Source organism: Mobula hypostoma, chromosome 14 (genome assembly GCF_963921235.1).
Source record: "Mobula hypostoma chromosome 14, sMobHyp1.1, whole genome shotgun sequence".
NCBI classification, from domain to species: domain Eukaryota; kingdom Metazoa; phylum Chordata; class Chondrichthyes; order Myliobatiformes; family Myliobatidae; genus Mobula; species Mobula hypostoma.
Genome location: NC_086110.1, coordinates 22506588 through 22524571, shown reverse-complemented (window position 1 = coordinate 22524571; position 17984 = coordinate 22506588). Strand labels below are relative to the sequence as shown.

Below are 17984 nucleotides of genomic sequence, written 5' to 3'. Positions count from 1 at the left end.
GAATTGCTTAAGGGAAACATTACGGGGAACTTCTTCACACAGAGGGTAGTGGGAGTGTGAAACGAGCTGCCGGTAGAAATGGTGGATTCGGGTTCAATTTCAACAGCTAAGAGAAGTTTGGGTAAGTACATGGATGATGGGGGTATTGAAGGCTGTGGTCTGGGTGCAAGCCAATGGGACTGGTCAGAGTAATAGTTCAGCATGGACTAGATGGATCAAAAGGCCTGTTTCTCTGTTGTAGTATTCTATGAGTCAGTAATGTAATAAATCTTCCAGTGAATTGGTGAGTTTAAAGTGAGCAAGACATAGACAAGTATGCCAGACCCTGGCTTTGGTTGCTAATGTACCACACACCACCTGACCCCTAGTGTTCTGAATCCCAGCTGCCGATCTGACACACACGAGCCCATAGTCTGGGCCCAGCCCTGAGCTCCCTCCAGACCCCAGCTCTGGCTGCTAACCTACCCATGTTCCAAACCCCAACTCTGGGTCCGGCACACACCGGCCCGTAGTCTGCACCCAGCTTAGGCAACACTCCAGCACACTGACTCTGGGCCCTGGCTCACTGGAATCATCACAGATTTCGGCACAATCAGATGCTGGGTTTTCAGAGCTTTGCTGTACTTGGTGTTTAACGTAGGAGAATATCCCTAGGTTTCAGTTCCACACCATTGAGGGCACCTTCAGTGCCTCAGAAAGGTGGCATCCGTGAAGGACCCTCACCATCCAGGACATGCCCCCATCTCATCAGGAGGAGATATAGGAGCCTGAAACCGTAAACTCAACGTTTTAGGAACATCATCTTCCTCTGCGCCATTAGGTTTCTGAACACTACCCACTACGTCCCTGCTTCGCTCTCTTTCTTTATTTTAGTTATTGTTTATATACAACTTACAATTGTAAATTGCACAGAAACAGGCCCTTTGGCCCGTCTAGTCTGTGTTGTTCCTCTCCGTGCCTTGTGGTACATCAGGAGGCAACCATGCCATTCCTTTGGCGTTTTTGTCGGTTTTTTTACGAGGCCGAGTTGCTAGTTCGACGCTCAACCAAGCACAAATGGAGAGCGTGCAAGGAGCCGGCTGGGTTCGAACCCAGGACCACTTGCCCTGAAGTCTGATGTGGATGCCACGACACCACCGGCCGGCTAGTCCATGCCGAACTGTTATTCCGCCTGGTCCCAAGGACCAGCACCTGGACCATAGCCCTCCATACCCTCCATACACCCCGCCCCCCCATCCATGTATTTATCCAAGCTCCTCTCAAATCTTGTTGAAGATTCAGTACTTTTACCTTGTATTGTTCTTAACTGCTGGCCCGAAACAACAAATTTCATGGCATGTGTCAGTGGTAATAAACGTGATTCTGATTCTGAAATCCAAATACAAAGAAGGCCTGATCTGGAGAACTGCTTTCATCTGGCTGGTAGAATTGGACGAATGTGACTTACATAGGGAGGAAGCCAAGGCAAGGTGCTGTTCAAAGGCATTGATAGGAGTAACTTCAAAGTGGAGCTGTTAGCAAACTGGGAGTCAGTGTAGGGCAGTGAGCTCAGGGGCGATAGGTGACCTGAGGGTCATGAGAGGGTGTGCGAGGCAGAGGGTTAGATGAGCTTAATTGTGGAGTGTAGAAAATGGGAAGCTGGTCAGAAATGTAATTCCTGGGGGGGGAGGTGCTAGGAATATTGAGATTGACAGAGTAGAGGTGTTGAGAATTACCGCCAAAAGGAGTCCCCATGTAAATATCATAGTCATAGAGCATGACAGCACAGAAGCAGCCCTTCAACCCGTCTAGTTCGTGCTGAACTAATATTCTCCCTAGTCACCTTGACCTGCACTTGGTTTGTAGCCTTCTATGACCCTCCCGTCCATGTACTTATCCAAACTTCTCTTAAATATTGAAATCGAAACTGCATCCATCACTTCTGCTGGCAGCTCATTCCACAATTCCATCATCCTCTGAGTGAAGAAGTACCCCCTTAAACATTTCACCTTTCACCCTTAACCTAACCTCAGTGGAAAAAACCTACTTCAATTTAACTTATTTATGCCCCTCATACTCCTCTATGCCTCTATCAAATCCCCCTTCAGTCTGCTCCAGGGAAGCTCTCTAAGTCTTCCTGGATGCTCTATTTTTTGACATGACCCAGTTTGACTCAATGAGGTGAGTAGAATACTGTTTGTTGTGTAGGTGTTCGATTTCTTATTAAACACTGGCCAGGACAGCCTGCCCTCCTCAAGCAGAAGCCAACCCCATTGATTCTGAGTCACTATCCACTGTAGTGGAATGAAGGGAGATCTGGCAGTGTTCCTGTACAGCACCAGGCAAACTGACTTTGTATGCATGCCTTTTGTTCACCATGTGCACACAGAGGGCGTCTCTGATTCCTATTGAAATTGTTCTGGAATCCGTTTTGACATTTTTGAGAGATTAGGACTAGAGGGCAGCAATGAAGGGGCTTAGAAGTGCTGGCCCACCTTTTTGTCTTTACGGTGGCTGATGAGGGAGCAGCCAAATCGACTGTAGCTTAGCTTGCATAACTGTCCTGGGGCAAGGGGACACACAGTCTCCGGTGACATTGCGTGCTGTTTCTGGAGAATCGGGGAAAATTTATTGACCTTGGCACTAACTGCATAAAGAGTACGGATGGTCTCACAGGGCAGAGTCAAGGACAAATTTCCTGTCACGGTAGTCGAGGCCATCTGGCATCTGCAGAGAACAGTTCTTTCCTGATGTGAACTGAGCGTTGCAGCCCTGTTATTCCAGTGATGCTTACAAGATTCAGAAGTGATTTCCATTGTGACAGAGTTAGAAACGGCTTGCAGGGAGACCTTTGAGACAAAGTAAACGCTTATAGGAGGGTCAGATAGGGATAGGTAGGACCAAGCGGATATTTCTGGTAGGGTGAGTGCAGGATTAGCGGGCAGCGTGGTAATGTAGCAGTTAGTGTAATGCTATTACTGTCACAGCGACCCCCGGTTCAGTTCCTCCTGCAGCTTGTTGGGAAAATTTGTACCTTCTCCCTGTGATGGTGTGGTTTCCTCCACTTGCCCTGGTTCCCTCCCACGTTCAAAAATTGTGATTGGTTATGGCCTGTGTAGGAGACTTTTTAAAGTGGGAAGTTTAAACTGGGGCAGTTCCAGTCTCTCGACCTTAGGAGTCTGGGTCCAGTGGTGTGAGTGGTCGTCACAACTGGGGTTTTCCCTGGTTGCAGTGGATGACCATGGCTCCTCCTGTGCTTCGTCATGCCCTTCGCTCCCCACAAAGTGTTGCACTTCCTGGCTCTTGATCCCATGCGCCCAGTCCACTGGAGATGCCTTTGCATGCGCGGCCGGGCATGCCCGCATCTCACCGGGTATAAAACCCACCGGCTACCCTCACTGCCTCTCGAAGCAGTGCTGCGGCCTGTGGCCACTGCCGTGTGCAGATACTTGGAGCCACAGGTGAGAAATGAGTGTCTGGTGTGTGAGCTGCCCAGAGGGACATGACCAGCCCCTTCACCAGAGCTGTTACCCCTCCCTGGACCCTCCATACGGGGGGTGGGGGGTGGGGGGTCACAGGGGTGTAATTGGGTGGTGGGGACTCTGGGCTGGAAGGGCCTGTCACCATGCGTGCTGTATCTGCAAAGAAAATAAAAATAGGGTCTGAGTGAGCCCATCCGATTGAGGGGCTGCGGATGGCTGAGGGGGGAGCTGGTTGCAGGTGGAGAGGTAGAGCAAGTTCTTTATCATAAAAGCTATGAAGTGAAGGCAGTCATCGAGTAAAGACAAAGACATGGACAGAGGAGTGTGTTGATGGAGTGAGTGCAGGGTTCGGGGGCACCCAGCACGTCGGGCTGTGCTGATGGAGTGAGTGCAGAGTTCGGGGGACACCCAGCACATCAAGCTGTGCTGATGGAGTGGGTGCAGAGTTCTGGGGGACACCCAGCACGTCAGGCTGTGCTGATGGAGTGGGTGCAGAGTTCTGGGGGACACCCAGCACGTCAGGCTGTGCTGATGGAGTGGGTGCAGAGTTCTGGGGGACACCCAGCACGTCAGGCTGTGCTGATGGAGTGGGTGCAGAGTTCTGGGGGACACCCAGCACGTAGAGCTGTGCTGATGGAGTGGGTGCAGAGCTCGGGGGGACACCCAGCACGTCGAGCTGTGGTGATGGAGTGAGTGCAGAGTTCGGGGGACACCCAGCACGTCGAGCTGTGCTGATGGAGTGGGTGCAGAGTTCTGGGGGACACCCAGCAGGTCGAGCTGTGCTGATGGAGTGAGTGCAGAGCTCGGGGGGACACCCAGCACGTCAGGCTGTGCTGATGGAGTGGGTGCAGAGTTCTGGGGGACACCCAGCACGTCAGGCTGTGCTGATGGAGTGGGTACAGAGTTCTGGGGGACACCCAGCAGGTCAGGCTGTGGTGATGGAGTGGGTGCAGAGTTCTGGGGGACACCCAGCAGGTCAGGCTGTGGTGATGGAGTGGGTGCAGAGTTCTGGGGGACACCCAGCATGTCGAGCTGTGGTGATGGAGTGAGTGCAGAGTTCTGGGGGACACCCAGCACGTCGAGCTGTGCTGATGGAGTGGGTGCAGAGTTTGGGGGACACCCAGCACGTCAGGCTGTGCTGATGGAGTGGGTGCAGAGTTCTGGGGGACACCCAGCACGTCGAGCTGTGCTGATGGAGTGGGTGCAGAGCTCGGGGGGGACACCCAGCACGTCGAGCTGTGGTGATGGAGTGAGTGCAGAGTTCGGGGGACACCCAGCAGGTCAAGCTGTGCTGATGAAGTGAGAAGAACTGAGCCAAAGCCACAAACGAATGACTTGTCCATTCTGATCTGGACAGACTGAGGTAACTGAAGTTATAGGATTCCATGCAGATTCCAGAAGGCTGCGATGTGCTTAGGTAGAGGACGAGAAGCTGTTCCTCACACTTACACAGACTGGTCAAAGTGGGCACAGTGTAGAGAACTGAAGTGGCGGAAGGAATTTCTGAGCCAGCCGTGTAGAATGAATGTGGGAGCTGTGCAAAGCAGTTCCCGATGCATTTGATTTCTGCGTTGCAGAGGAGACTATGTTGTGGTCTCTGAACTGGACTAAAGAAAGTGCAAGCAGGCAGCAGATACATTGAATAAAATCCTCCAAATATCCTTAGATTCTTGAGAAGCGTGGGAGGAATGGAAAACCACCAACGTGATTGCCTTATTCAAACAGGAAGGCAAAAACTGGCCAATCAGCCTGATATCTGTGGTTGGAAAAAATGTTAAGATTGATTTGTACAGAAGTAGAAGCTGTGGAATTGGAAAATTATTGTTGGTCAAGCAGAGTCGAAATGGCTTCATGTAGGGAAGTCACATCTGCAAATTGGTGAGATTGCTATGAGGAAATCTTAATTATAATCGTTAAGAGCAGGGTTTGCCAATCTTTCTTGTGCCATGGGCCAATGCCAAGCCAGGGATCCGTGGACTCCAGGTTAGGAACCCCTGCATTAGATGGTAACTTAGATTTGGACTACCAGAAGATGTTCAGCAAGGTCCTCGTAAAAGGTTGTCACAAGATAAGAGCCCATGCTATTGAAGATAATATACCGGTGTAGAAAGAGGAGTGGATAGAAGCAGGAAGCTGCAAAAATGTGTAAGGAGGTAATTTTTAGGTTGGTAATCGGTGCCAGGGTTGTATCTCCTTACAGTTTATCTTAATGACTCAGAGGAAGGAAGCAACTGTACAGCAGCGAAATGATTGAAAAGTGGGTGGGAAGGTGAGTTGTGCAGAGAAATTTTGAAAGATTAAGTGAATTGGCATTTGGGAAAATGTGAAGTTGTGTAATTTAGAAGGCAGTGCACGACTACTTAAATGGAGAACTGCAGTACTAAAGGGATTCAGAGTGGTTATGCATGTAACGTAGGGTCCTGATGCACAGCTGCAGCAAGTAATAGGGAAAGCAAATGGAATATGGACCCCTGTTTCAATACAGCTCGAGTATAGAAGTAGAGAACTCTTACTGCAACTGTGTAAGACTTTATTGATACGATGTACGGAGGACTACGATCAGCTTTGGAGGGATCATCCACTGAGTCAGGCGTGCTGGAAGTCAGAAACAAGAAGGGTGCAATCGTTCTATTTGTGCTGTTCTACAGACCTCCCAGTAGAGACACTGAGGAACAGACTGGATTGATTGATGACATGGGTGACTTCAGCCTCCCTAGTATTGATTGGTACCACCACAGCACAAAAGGATTAGATGGGGTATCGAGGAGGGATTCCTGACACAGTGTGGACAGCCTGTCTAGAGGGGAGGCCATACTGGATCTAGTATCTGGTCACGTGACAGATCATTCAGTGGGTGAGCATTCCAGAGATAATGACTACAACTCCCTGAACTTTACCATAGTCTTGGACAGGGATAGGAGCAGATGGTATAGAAAAGTATTTAAATGGGGGGAGGTGGAATTATGCTACTTAGGACCTTGGCAGTGTAAATTGTGAACAGATGTACTCGGGGGAAATGTGAAGGTTGTTTAGGGAGCACTTACATGGGATTCTGGACAGGTTTGTCATACTAAGGCAGAGAAAGGACCGTAGGAACCATGGTTGACGAAAGAGATGTGGAACATCAAGTCAAGAGAAAGAAAGAACTTTAAGGTTTAGGATCACACAGGGCTCTGGAGAGTTATAAGGTAGCCAGGAAAGAGCTTAAGAAAGGACTTAGGAGAGCTAGAAGGGGACATGAGGAAGCCTTGGAGAGTAGGATCAAGGAAAACCTCAAGGCATTCTGCAAGTACGTAAAGAACAGGAGGATGACTGAGTGAGGATAGAACCAATCGGGGCTAAAGAGGAAACATGCCTGGAGTTGGAGGAGATAGGGGAGGTCCCCAATGAATACCTTGATTCAGTATTCCAATCACAAACGAGAAAATCTGCGAATGCTGGAAATCCAAGCGACACACACACAAATGCTGGAGGAACTCAGCAGGCCAGGCAGCACCTATGGGGAAAAAAAAAGTGCATTTGACGCTGTAGGCCGAAACCCTTCAGCTGGACTTCCTGCAGCATTTTGTATGTGTTGCTTCAGTATTCACTAGTTAGAGGGACCTTGATTTTGAGGACACTGTAAAACAAGTGATAGAACATATTGATGTTAAGAAAGAGGACGTGCTGGAACTTTTGTGAAACACCAGGGTGCCTTGTACCCCAGGTTACTACGGGAAGCAAGAGGAGAGACTGGCGTGCCTTTGGCGATGATGTTTCATCCTCACTGGCCACAGGAGTAGCGCTAGAGGATTGGAAGGTGGTAAATTTTATTCCTTTGTTCAAGAAACGTAATAGGGATAATCCTGAGAGCTATAGACCACTGGGTCTCCTAGTTTTGGTCTCCCCTACCCCGAGGAAAAGTGTTAATGCCCGCCTTATCAATGACTCTCATCATTTTAAACATTTCTATAAGGTCACTGCTCATTCTCCTACGTCCCATGGAACACAACAAGCACCTGTCCTGGCCTTCTCCTATAACCCAGGCCCTCTAATCCTGCGACATCCTTGCTAATTATTTTCTGCAATCATTCCAGTTTAACCACATTTTTCCGATAACAGGATGACCAAAGCTATACAAAGAACTCCCAAGTGCGGCCTCACCACGACTACCACAACTGCAGCATAACGTCCCAACTCTATACTCAGTGCCTTGACTGACGAAGGCCAGTGTGTGAAACAGCTTTCTCACCACCCTGTCTACCTTGAGGTACCTTGAAACACCTACGTCCCTCTGCTCCATTACTCTTCCTAGCACCCTGTCACCATGGTACAATCCTACACTGGCTTGACTTTGCGAATTGCATCACCTCTTTCTTACCCCTATTGAAATCCATTGGCCCACTTCCCAACTGATCAAGGTCTCCCAGTAGCAAGATTTGGCCGTGCAGAAACTGGAGTCTTTTGCTACCATGCAAGGGAGTGGGTGTGAACCTAAAGACCAAATAGTACCCTGAATTTACAGAGAGTAGGGTTGTGCCTGGAATTCCAGATGCTGGCTTGTAACCAGTTAGCACTTTGACTACTGCTGTAATCCCTCAGTAACTCCATATACATCTCCCTTTTCCTCATTACCAAAGGAAAGACAGTAGGGTGGGGGGGGGGGTGATTGACCAAAGGTGCCTTGGGTACCCTGTGCGGTGGTTGTAGAGCTCTCCAACGTCAATGCAGGTTAGATTAATGTACTTTATATGTCTCACACTCACTCTGAGACACCCAGCATCTTGCAAAATGATGTGCAGACAGATCGACAGTGGCATTACTGCCCAGTTCAATGGAGACGGGCTCTGTCCGAGTGCTGTTCAGAGCAGTGATTACTCAGTGTCCCACCAAAGTTCTTCCCACTCAGAAATTTAACTCATGGAAAAGTATTAGCCCGTCAATAGTGGGATCTGTGTTGTCTTCATTTGTAAGTACTGAAGATTCCAGTTAATTAGGACACATTGAGACCGGTACGTTTTGGCCCAATTAAACGGCTGCCCGATTATCTGAAAAGGCTAACTACTGTTTAACTGAGTAACAAATTGTGTATTTAAATGAAATACAGAACAAATTAGAACACTACCAGTATTACTACAGTACTATAAAGCTGTATTAGTTCATAATGGTTACTGACAGGAATTCATCAAGTGTATGCTGACAAAGTACTCAATTGGTAAACCATCCATTCTTAGCGCCTTAAAGCTTCAAAGTTTAACTTCTTTCCCAATAAACCACAATTTCTTAATATCAGTTCCTGCCATATTTGAACAACACAGTTATGTGATTCATTGCTTTCCTTGAATCTGATAGTGTTGAGCGTTTGTAGCCAAGGGAACTGTTCAGCATGATAAAAAAAAGCCTGTTTCATTGGCATTGTAGATAACATCTGCACAACATTTTTGAAGCAAGTTTCCATGTTTCTGCATTTACAGCATCAGCACTACGAGGGGTGATTGATATGTTTGTGGCCTAAGGTCAATTTGACTCATCTCCTTCTACCTTAGGCCACGAACTTATCAATCACCCCTGATGAGTTATTAACTTCAAACTTTCTGCATAATCACTCAAAGAGTTGAACTGCATGTGCATGTAACGAGAGCTGTATAACACATCTCCTTCTACCTTAGGCCACGAACGTATCAATCATCCCTCGTACCTTTCTTGTCATGTGCTTTCTTCATTTTAATGTGGTGCCAACATTTCCATTGAGACAACCAACCATCTGTTGCTTTAAAATCCTTTGTGACCAGCTCCTCTGACTCGTTTTTTAACGTTGGTCCACTGACATGCTCACCTTGTCCAGTTATAATAGAAAACCATTGATTGAATCTGGATCCTCACCTTCACACTCCCATTGTTGTCCCTTCTTCGTGTAATACCCATTCCTCTCGCAGTGTATCTTTCTGATGTATCAAGCAGTTGCAGATTTCGGCACTCCAGTTATTTCTGCCGGCTGTGGTGTTAGATGGCTGGCTTTTAATTTGGTCCAGTGCAGTAATATATTCAGCTAGTGTCAAATCTTTTCATCTTTAAGTTTAAAAAAAACCCAAAGTGATCAAAAATCGCTGCTTTTTGGATTTGCGACCCAAATGGATAACACAACACAAGCACGAGAAACTGACACCATTTGTTTCCTCTAAGCACAGTATAGGGTCTAACAGCCACACAATTCCTTGTGACTGACCATCGTCTGCCCCAATCAAACAGCATAGTATCCCAAATAAACGAAGGGAATCTTGGCTATTTTCCCCATTTGCTTTTGTTCTTTAAGAGTTGCCCCAAACAAGCAGCTGCCCTGATTAAACAATGGTCCAATTAACCAAAATCCACTGCATTTGGCAAGGAGCAGCAGCAAGCTGATGCAGGAATTCAGGGCCTTGCGATTCAGCAGTATTTGCAATCTCTCTCCGTAACCATCCCCGATACCTGCTTTACTTTGATATTTCTTTATTCACCTTGTTATCTACAATTTTTTTGTGTTTGTAAGATCCTGTTTCTTCAAGTTTAAAAAGCCATTGTATGATAGAGTGGGCTTTATTCAGGAAATCATTGAGGCTTCCATTGAAGTTACAAATATCGTTGAGTAGTATGTACATCCACTATGATGAATGGTTTTGAGAGGCTGGTGATGAAATGCCTGAGAAGCGACTTGGATGCACTCCATTTGCCTACCAGTACAACAGGTCCATGGCAGATGCCATTTCATTGGCTCTTAACTCAATGCTGGGACGTCTGGACAGAGAAGTTGCATACATCAGGATACTCTTCGTCAGCTACAGCTCGGCATTCAATACCATCACCCCCTCAAAACTAATTGATAAGCTTCAAAAACTTGAACTCAAAACTTCCTTGTGCAATTTACATCCTCAATTCCCTCACTTGCAGACCCCAGTCTGTTAGGATTGGCAACAAAATCTCCTCCACAATCTCCATTCACATAGGTACACTACAAGGATGTGTGCTTAGCCCCCTGCTCTACTCACTTTACGTTTATGACAGTGTAGGTAAGCACAGCTTTACTGTCATATTCAAGTTTGCTGATGGCTATCATAGGCCAAATCAAAGGTGGTGAAGAATCAGCACGTAGCAGGGAGATTTGAAAATCTGGCTGAGTGGTGTCACAACAACAACCTCGCACTCAATGTCAGCAAGACCAAGGAGCTGATTATTGACTTCAGGAGGAGGAGGAGGAGATCCATGAGCCAGTCGGGAGATCAGGGGTGGAGAGGGTCAGTAACTTTAAATTCCTCAGTGTTATCATTTCAGAGGATCTGTCCTGGGCCCAGCACTTAAGTGCAATTAGGAACAAAGCACAGCAGTGTCTCTGCCTCCTTAGAAGTTTGCAAAGATTTGGCATGACATCTAATACTTCAACAAGCTTCTATGGAGGTGTGGTGGAGAGTGTATTGACTGGTTGCATCAGGGTCCAGTATGGAAAAACAATGACCTTGAATGGAAAATCCTACAAAAAGTGTTGGATATGGCTCAGTCCATTATGGGTAAAGCCCTCCCCTCCATTGAGCACGTCTACATGGAGCACTGTCACAGGAAAGCGGCGTCCAGCATCAGGGACCCCCATCGCCCAGGTCATGCCCTCTTCTCACTGCTGTCATCAGGAAGAAGGTACAGGAGCCTCAGGAGTCTCACTTCCAAGTTCAGGAACAGTTATTGCTCTTCAACCATCAGGCTCCTGAACCAGTGGGAATAACTTCATTCAACCTCACTTGCCCACCACTGAACTGTTCCCACAATCTAGGACTTTTCATCTCATGTTGCCAATATTTATTATTTTTTTTCTCTTTTGCATTTGTACAGTTTGTTTTGCACACTGGTTATTTGTCAATGCCGTTGGGTTAGGTCTTTCATTGATTCTAATATGGTTCTTGGATTTGATGAGTATGCCCACAAGAAAACAAATCTCGGTTTTATCTGGTGAAGTATGTGTATTTTGATAATAAATGTACTTTGAACGAACATTGAGAAGTTTTAAAATAAACACAAGCGACTGTACGGATGCTGGAAATGCAGAGGAACACACACACACACAAAATGCCAGAGGAACTCAGCAGGTCAGGCAGCATCATTGGGAATGAATAAGCAGTCAATGTTTATTCATTTCCATTAATGCTGCCCGATCTGCTGAGCACCTCCAGCATTTTGTGTACGTTGTTCAAGTTTTAAAGTTAACATTTTTTGCGTGGAAGTGACTGAGTACAGCATGCAGCCCCACCTGCTGGCAGCACCTTGCATTACATGGGGAGTGAGGATGCAACAGTCTCCAGTGACTCACGCACTTGTAGGTTTTGGGAGAATCAGAGAGACCAGCTCCACATCAGCACTGAACACTCCATTGTGCCTACAAATACAGATCATAGAGTTGCATAGGCACAGAAACACCCCACCATTTTCTTGCTGACCATCAAGTACTTTAAATAATCCCATTTATTTGCATTTGGTTTACAATCTCCTGACCCTGGCAGTTCAGGGGTTCTTTGTGTGTCTGCCTTCACCACCTTCTCAGGCAGTACATTCCAGATAGCAACCATACTCTGGGTGAAGATATTCTTACTTGGATCCTTTAAACATTTAATCACCTTAAACCTGGTCCCTCTGATTAGACACCTCTGCCAAGGGGAAATATAGCTTTCTATCTCTGCTTCTCCTAATTATGTACGTTTGTACTGGGTCCGCTCTTTACCTCCTGTGCAGCCAATTCAATTTCTCTTCATAACCAAAGCATTCCATCCCAAGCAGTGTCCAGGTGAGTCTCCCCACTACTTTCTTCAGAGCAATCACGTCCATCCGATAGCGTGAGGCCAACTTGCACGTAATATTTCAAACTTGTGGTCTAATCATTGCTGTGTAATTGAACCGAATATTCACTGAATTCTGTGCCCTGCCAAGCATCCCTTCTGCCTTATCCCTCACCCTTTCTACCTGTGCTCCACCTTAAAGGATCTTTGGCCCCTTTTAATTTCTCATCAATGCTCCCCAGAGTGTGTGTCCTACCCTTATTAGCCCATCCAAACTCATTAGTATACATTTATCAGGATTGAATTCCATCTGTCATTACCCTACCCAACTTTCCTACTGATCAAATATCTTCCTGAGGCCTACAGGTCATCCCTTCTCAGTCTAAACAACACCACTGATATCCGTGTTATCTGCAAACTTACTAGTGATACCTCCTTCATTCACAGATGGCTTGGCATTTCAGTCATAACCTAATCAGGTCTTGGGTACACATTAGAATTCACACTATAGGTTGTCCCCAGGTTAATAAATGCCCAACGTGGGCTCTTCCCTAGGTATACTCAGAGTCCTGTAATATTCTTCAATTCAGAAAACACAAGCATGTATGTGTGTTCATTGCAATGAACAGCAGAGTAGTTGCTTTCTCTCCCACTTCTAGTATTCATTCTTTCTTTAAGTTTCTGCATTTTTGATTCTATCCATTGCAGTGCTGTGGAGATGTGGTTACCATGTCGAGTGATTGTTGTGAGATGCTGTAAAAACGGAACCTGCTTATTACCCAGGATGACATGTACTTAAAAGTTTGTGCTTCACCAGGCCAATGCTGTAATAATTTGCAACCATTTCGGCCCCTCAGTATATTTGATTCTTATTGGTGGTGGATTTCAGTGCCACTCTGTGCTAGTATATCCAATGATCCCACCCGCTTTCCCTCACCATTGTGGTCACTGCTCCGCTCTGTGTGTGAATAGGGGAGTTGTAGGAGCTGGTGAGAGGTAGGGGGACACTGTAATCAAGTCCTCCATCAGGACTGTGGAGTGTTTAGCTGTCGGGGTATTTATAAAAACTCTTCCCGGTGTATCTGAAGGATGGGGGTGCTGGGGAAGCCCATGGAGCTGTGATTGTTGATGGGGTTGCACAAGATGACAGTGGCTGTTTAATTTGCTGAGCAGTGTGTGCTGTGTTCTTGCAGCAGAAGCAAGGTGTAAACAGGAGCAGAGCCTCGAGCTTCAGCCTGACTGTAGAACACGCACTGGAGAGCTTTGATTTCCTCAACACATCAGACATGGAGGACTCGGAATTCTCGGAAGATGAGGCTGATAAGACTGCAAGGTACGGCCAGCTTCTGTGGGTTCCACAAACTCACGGGTTATCAATGCTCACCGTGTGGGACTTCATCCTACTGGCAAATGCTGGCTGTTCTATGCCAATCTGATAGCAATTTGCAGCTCCGATAACTACAGGTTTGGGATTCTCACACCAGCAGGAAGTTCCCACTTCACGTTACTGCTGGTGTCCTTATAGTGTCTGGCAGCTGGATGTGAATGATGCAATTCCCTGCCGGTTATCTTGTTAACATCAGAAAGTAGAATTGAGCCACGTGTTGGACTTGCGTTCCTTTCAACATCTGGAGATGCTCCTGTCCACCCATTCACCCGCTTCCTATCCCACTTCCTCGTGAATTCTTTAGTTCTGATCTCTGCCTCTTCCCACCCTCCTCTTCTCCATCCCATCCCCAAAAGCCTATAGCTTTCCTCGCTCTGAACCCCAGAATTTGTCCCTAAACCTCCACAGCCCTTTCCTGGGATTGCTCCTGTTTTCTGATGTAGCCTGTAGAAACCCATCCTGATGTGTCCCACTTTGGCTTGGTGGCAGTTTTATTTGTTTCGGGCTTGCAACATTTGCCTGCCTTGATAATTCTGACAAGAGGGCATAGTCAGAGCTCATGAGGACTTATATTAAGATCCCATTGCCTTGGAAAGACCAAAGCAAAAGTACTTTAGTTACTGGAAATACACAGTAGGTCAGACAGCATCTGAGCAGAAAGCAATAGGTGACATATCAGGCTCTTGACTTTCTGTCAAAACATGAGTCTGAAGTGTTGTCAAAAACAGAAATGTTGGAAGAACCCAGCCAGCCAATGAGCATGTGGATGAAGAGGGACACAGGTAGATAGGGTCATAAAGAGAGCTTTAAGGCAAATTGGCCTTCATAAATCAAAGTACTGAGTACAGGAGTTGGGAACATATGCTGAAGTTGTATGAGACATTGGTGAGGCTTAATGTGGAATATTTTGTTCTACCTAACTACAGGAAAGAAAGCAATAAAGTTGATAGTGTATAGAGAAAATTTACAAGGATGTTGCCAGGACTTGAGAAATGAGTCATAGGGAAAGGTTTGAATAGGCTAGGACTTTATTTCCAGGAGCGTAGGAGAATGAAGGGAGATTTGATCGAGGTGTACTAACTTAGGAGGGGTATAGATAGGCTAAATGCAAGTAGGCTTTTCCCGCTGAGTTTGGGTGAGACCAGAACTAGCGGTCATAGATTAAGGGTGAAAGGTGAAATGTTTAAGGAGAACTCTAGGGTGGTGAGAGTGTGGAGCAAGCTGCCAGCTGAAGTGGTGGGTGGGGGTCCAATTCTAACATTTAAGAGAAACTTGGTTAAGTACATGGAGGGGAAGGGTATGGACGGCTATGCTCCAGGTGCAAGTCAGTGGGGTAGGCAGGGCTAAATGGGCTGAAGGGCCTGTTTCTACACTGCAGTGCTCAGAGACTGCAGATGCTGCAGCAATACACAAAACGCTGAAAGTTTTAAAAAAGTTTGGTTGGTGGGGGCCACCAGCATTTTTTTGTGTTGTGGTGTAGGAACCCTTCCCTGTAACTGGTGATCTCGAGGAAGGTCCCTGACCTGAACTCTTTCCATTGATGCTGCTTGACCTGCTGAGACTTACAGCGTCTGCAGTTTTGTTTTCATACCTGAAGAATAAACTCTTTTTAAGATTTTAAATTGTTTAATGTCAGTACCAGCACACAAGTGTAAAGAAGAATGAAATGTTACTCTGGATTCGATGCAGTACAGAAAGAACACAATTGTTAGCATAATAAATATAAATAGATTGATTGCATGTACATAAAGTGATGCTGAGTACAGGAGTGTCTGTTTAAAAAAAAGGTGACTGAGGGGAAATGGTGAATTAGTGGTGACTGGAGGTGTAGAGGGGTGGGTTCGTGGGTGGAGGTGTTGATCAGCCTTACTGCTTGGGGGTTCAAGTGTGAGTCTGGTGGTTCGAGCGTGGGTGCTACGTAACCTCCTCCCCGATGGGAGTGGGACAAACAGTCCATGAGCAGGCTATGTAGCATCCTTCATGAAATTCCGGCATCTTTCTGTATTCACGTATGTCCTTGAAATTGAGTAGGCCCTCTAAAGATGCTGCCTGACCTCTTGTGCATCTTTAGCATCTTCCCGACTGAGATCGTAAATGTGCATACACATTGGCCGGAGTCCTGAGTACTGAAGTAACTTTGGGTTTGCTGCTTCTGACAGGCACTGCGGGAGTGCGCGTGGACTTGCTGCTGGGCCCAGTGAAGCACTGACGGAGGATACTGGAGTTGGTAGCGGCTCAGAAGGGAGTCCAGTTCCAATGACAACAGGGAATGAATACTTGGACCAGGTTCTCACCCTGCACTTGAATAACTGCAGCAGACTTCTGCTGGTAAATAATGTTCAGCTTCTCACCTTATCTGGAGTATGGGTGTTGCTGAGAGCTTGACATGCCTTGCATAACTTTTATTTGGCGGGCCATGCATAGTTCTCTGTTTTTTTTCTGCTCATACTGTGAAGTGCTACTCAACATGTTTATAAAGTCGGGAGGCTGTCAATAAAATCTGCTACTGAAGCAGAAGTTTAACCCCGCCTTTGGTGTATGTGGAGAGAAACATTACCGATAGGAAAACTCTCTTAAAGTTGTGGAATGATTCATGTGATGGTCTCCAGGCAACTATTGGTTTAATTGAATAGCTGCCAGTTGGATCCTTACTAGGACAGTAAATAAGTGAGTGAATTAGTGCCTTCTAGTAACGACAGAAGTTAAATTGCACATTTTCAAAACTATTTCCAAACTTCGACATATTTTCCTTCTCCGAAAGTGGATGCAGGATGATGCAGAGATACTCCTTGAGGTTGGCACCACCTGAGACATGTGTCTGGTGGAAGCTTGTCAATGGTTTTCACTCAGCAATCTATTCATGAGCAAGCCATTGTGCAACAGTAAAATACCATACTGATCTTGCCCAGCCCCTCTTCTGACTGGCACCGAGCCATTTTCATTCATTAATGCCTACATTTGGAAAATTAAAGGAAACCAGTGTTATAAAAATAATATGAATGCATTAGTTGACTGTTCTGCAATATTCTGTTTGGCCTGTAGATGGCAGCAGTACACAGGTACTGTAATTCCACAAATTTACTTCAATTCCCTTTGCAACACACACAAAGCCCTGGAGGAACTCAGCAGGTCAGGCAGCATCTATAGAAGTGAATAAACAGTTGATGTTTTAGGCCAAGACCATTCATCAGGACTAGCAGGAAAGGGGGAAGATGCCAGAATAAAAAGGTGGGGGAATGGGGAAAGAGGTCAAGCTGGAAGGGGATAGTGAAGCCAGATGATGGGAAAGGTAAAGGGCTAGAGAACAAAAAGACTCTGATAGGAGAGGAGAGCAGACCATGGGAGAAAAGGAATGAGGGGCACCGGGGGAGGTGGTAGGCAGGTGAAGAGAAGAGGTAAAAGGCCAGAATGGGGAATGGAAGAGGGAAAGGGGTGGAGAAAAAAAAACTAATTTAAAAAGTGACTAGAAGAAGAAATTGATGTTCGTGCTATCAGGTCGGCAGCTCCCCAGACAGAATATGAGGTGTTGCTCCTCCATCTGAGAGTGGCGTCATAGTGGCAGAAGAGGAGGCCGTGGACCGACATGGCGGAACGGGAATGGGGCTAGGGATAGGAATTGAAATGGTTGGCCGCTGAGAAATTCTGCTTTTGGTGGCTGGAACTCAACAAAGCAGCACATCAGTTTACGTCAGGTTTGACCAGTGTAGAGGAGGTCCCAGCAAGAGCACTGGATACAATAGACCCCAGCAGATTCACCAGGTGAAGTGTTGCCTCACCTGGAAGGACTGTTTGGAGCCCTGAATGGAGGTGATGGAGGAGGTGAATAAGCAGGTGTAGCATTTTGATGGGAGGGCCACTTTGATACTTGGAATCTGAAGACCACATAGTAAAACCATAGGAACAGAATTAAGCCATTCAGCCCATCAGGTTTGCTCTGTCATTCAATCATGGCTGATGTATTTTCCCCCCTCAACCCCGTTTGCCTGCCTTCTCCCTATAACTGTTGGTGCCCTTAATCAAGAACTTAACAATCTCTGTTTTAAATATACCCAATGAATTGGCCTTGACAGCTGTCTGTGGCAATGAATTCCACAGATTCAACACTCTCTATTTAAAGAAATTCTTTCTTATCTCTGTTCTAAAACTCCTTCTATTCTGAGGCTGTGCTCTTCTTGTCCTAGACACTCCCACAATTGAAAACATTCACTCTATCTAGGCCTTTCAATGTTCATTAGGTTTCAGTGAGATTCTTCTAAACTCTGAATACAGGCCCAGAGCCATCAATCCCTCCTCATACATTAACCCTTTCGTTCCCGGGGTCATTCTTGTAAACCTTCTCTGAACCCTCTCCAATGCCAACAC

The 17984-nt window shown here is 46.4% G+C and overlaps 1 protein-coding gene across 3 annotated transcripts in view; it reads left to right on the top strand.

Moving 5' to 3' along the window:
* Positions 1-17984, top strand: part of ripor1 (RHO family interacting cell polarization regulator 1) — a 315583-nt gene that overhangs the window by 284774 nt on the left and 12825 nt on the right. For all 3 annotated transcript variants that reach the window (XM_063066805.1, XM_063066806.1, XM_063066804.1), the window contains exons 14-15: positions 13429-13568; positions 15782-15950. In XM_063066805.1, coding sequence (XP_062922875.1) covers positions 13429-13568; positions 15782-15950 — 309 coding nt within the window. The remainder of the gene's footprint in view (positions 1-13428; positions 13569-15781; positions 15951-17984) is intronic.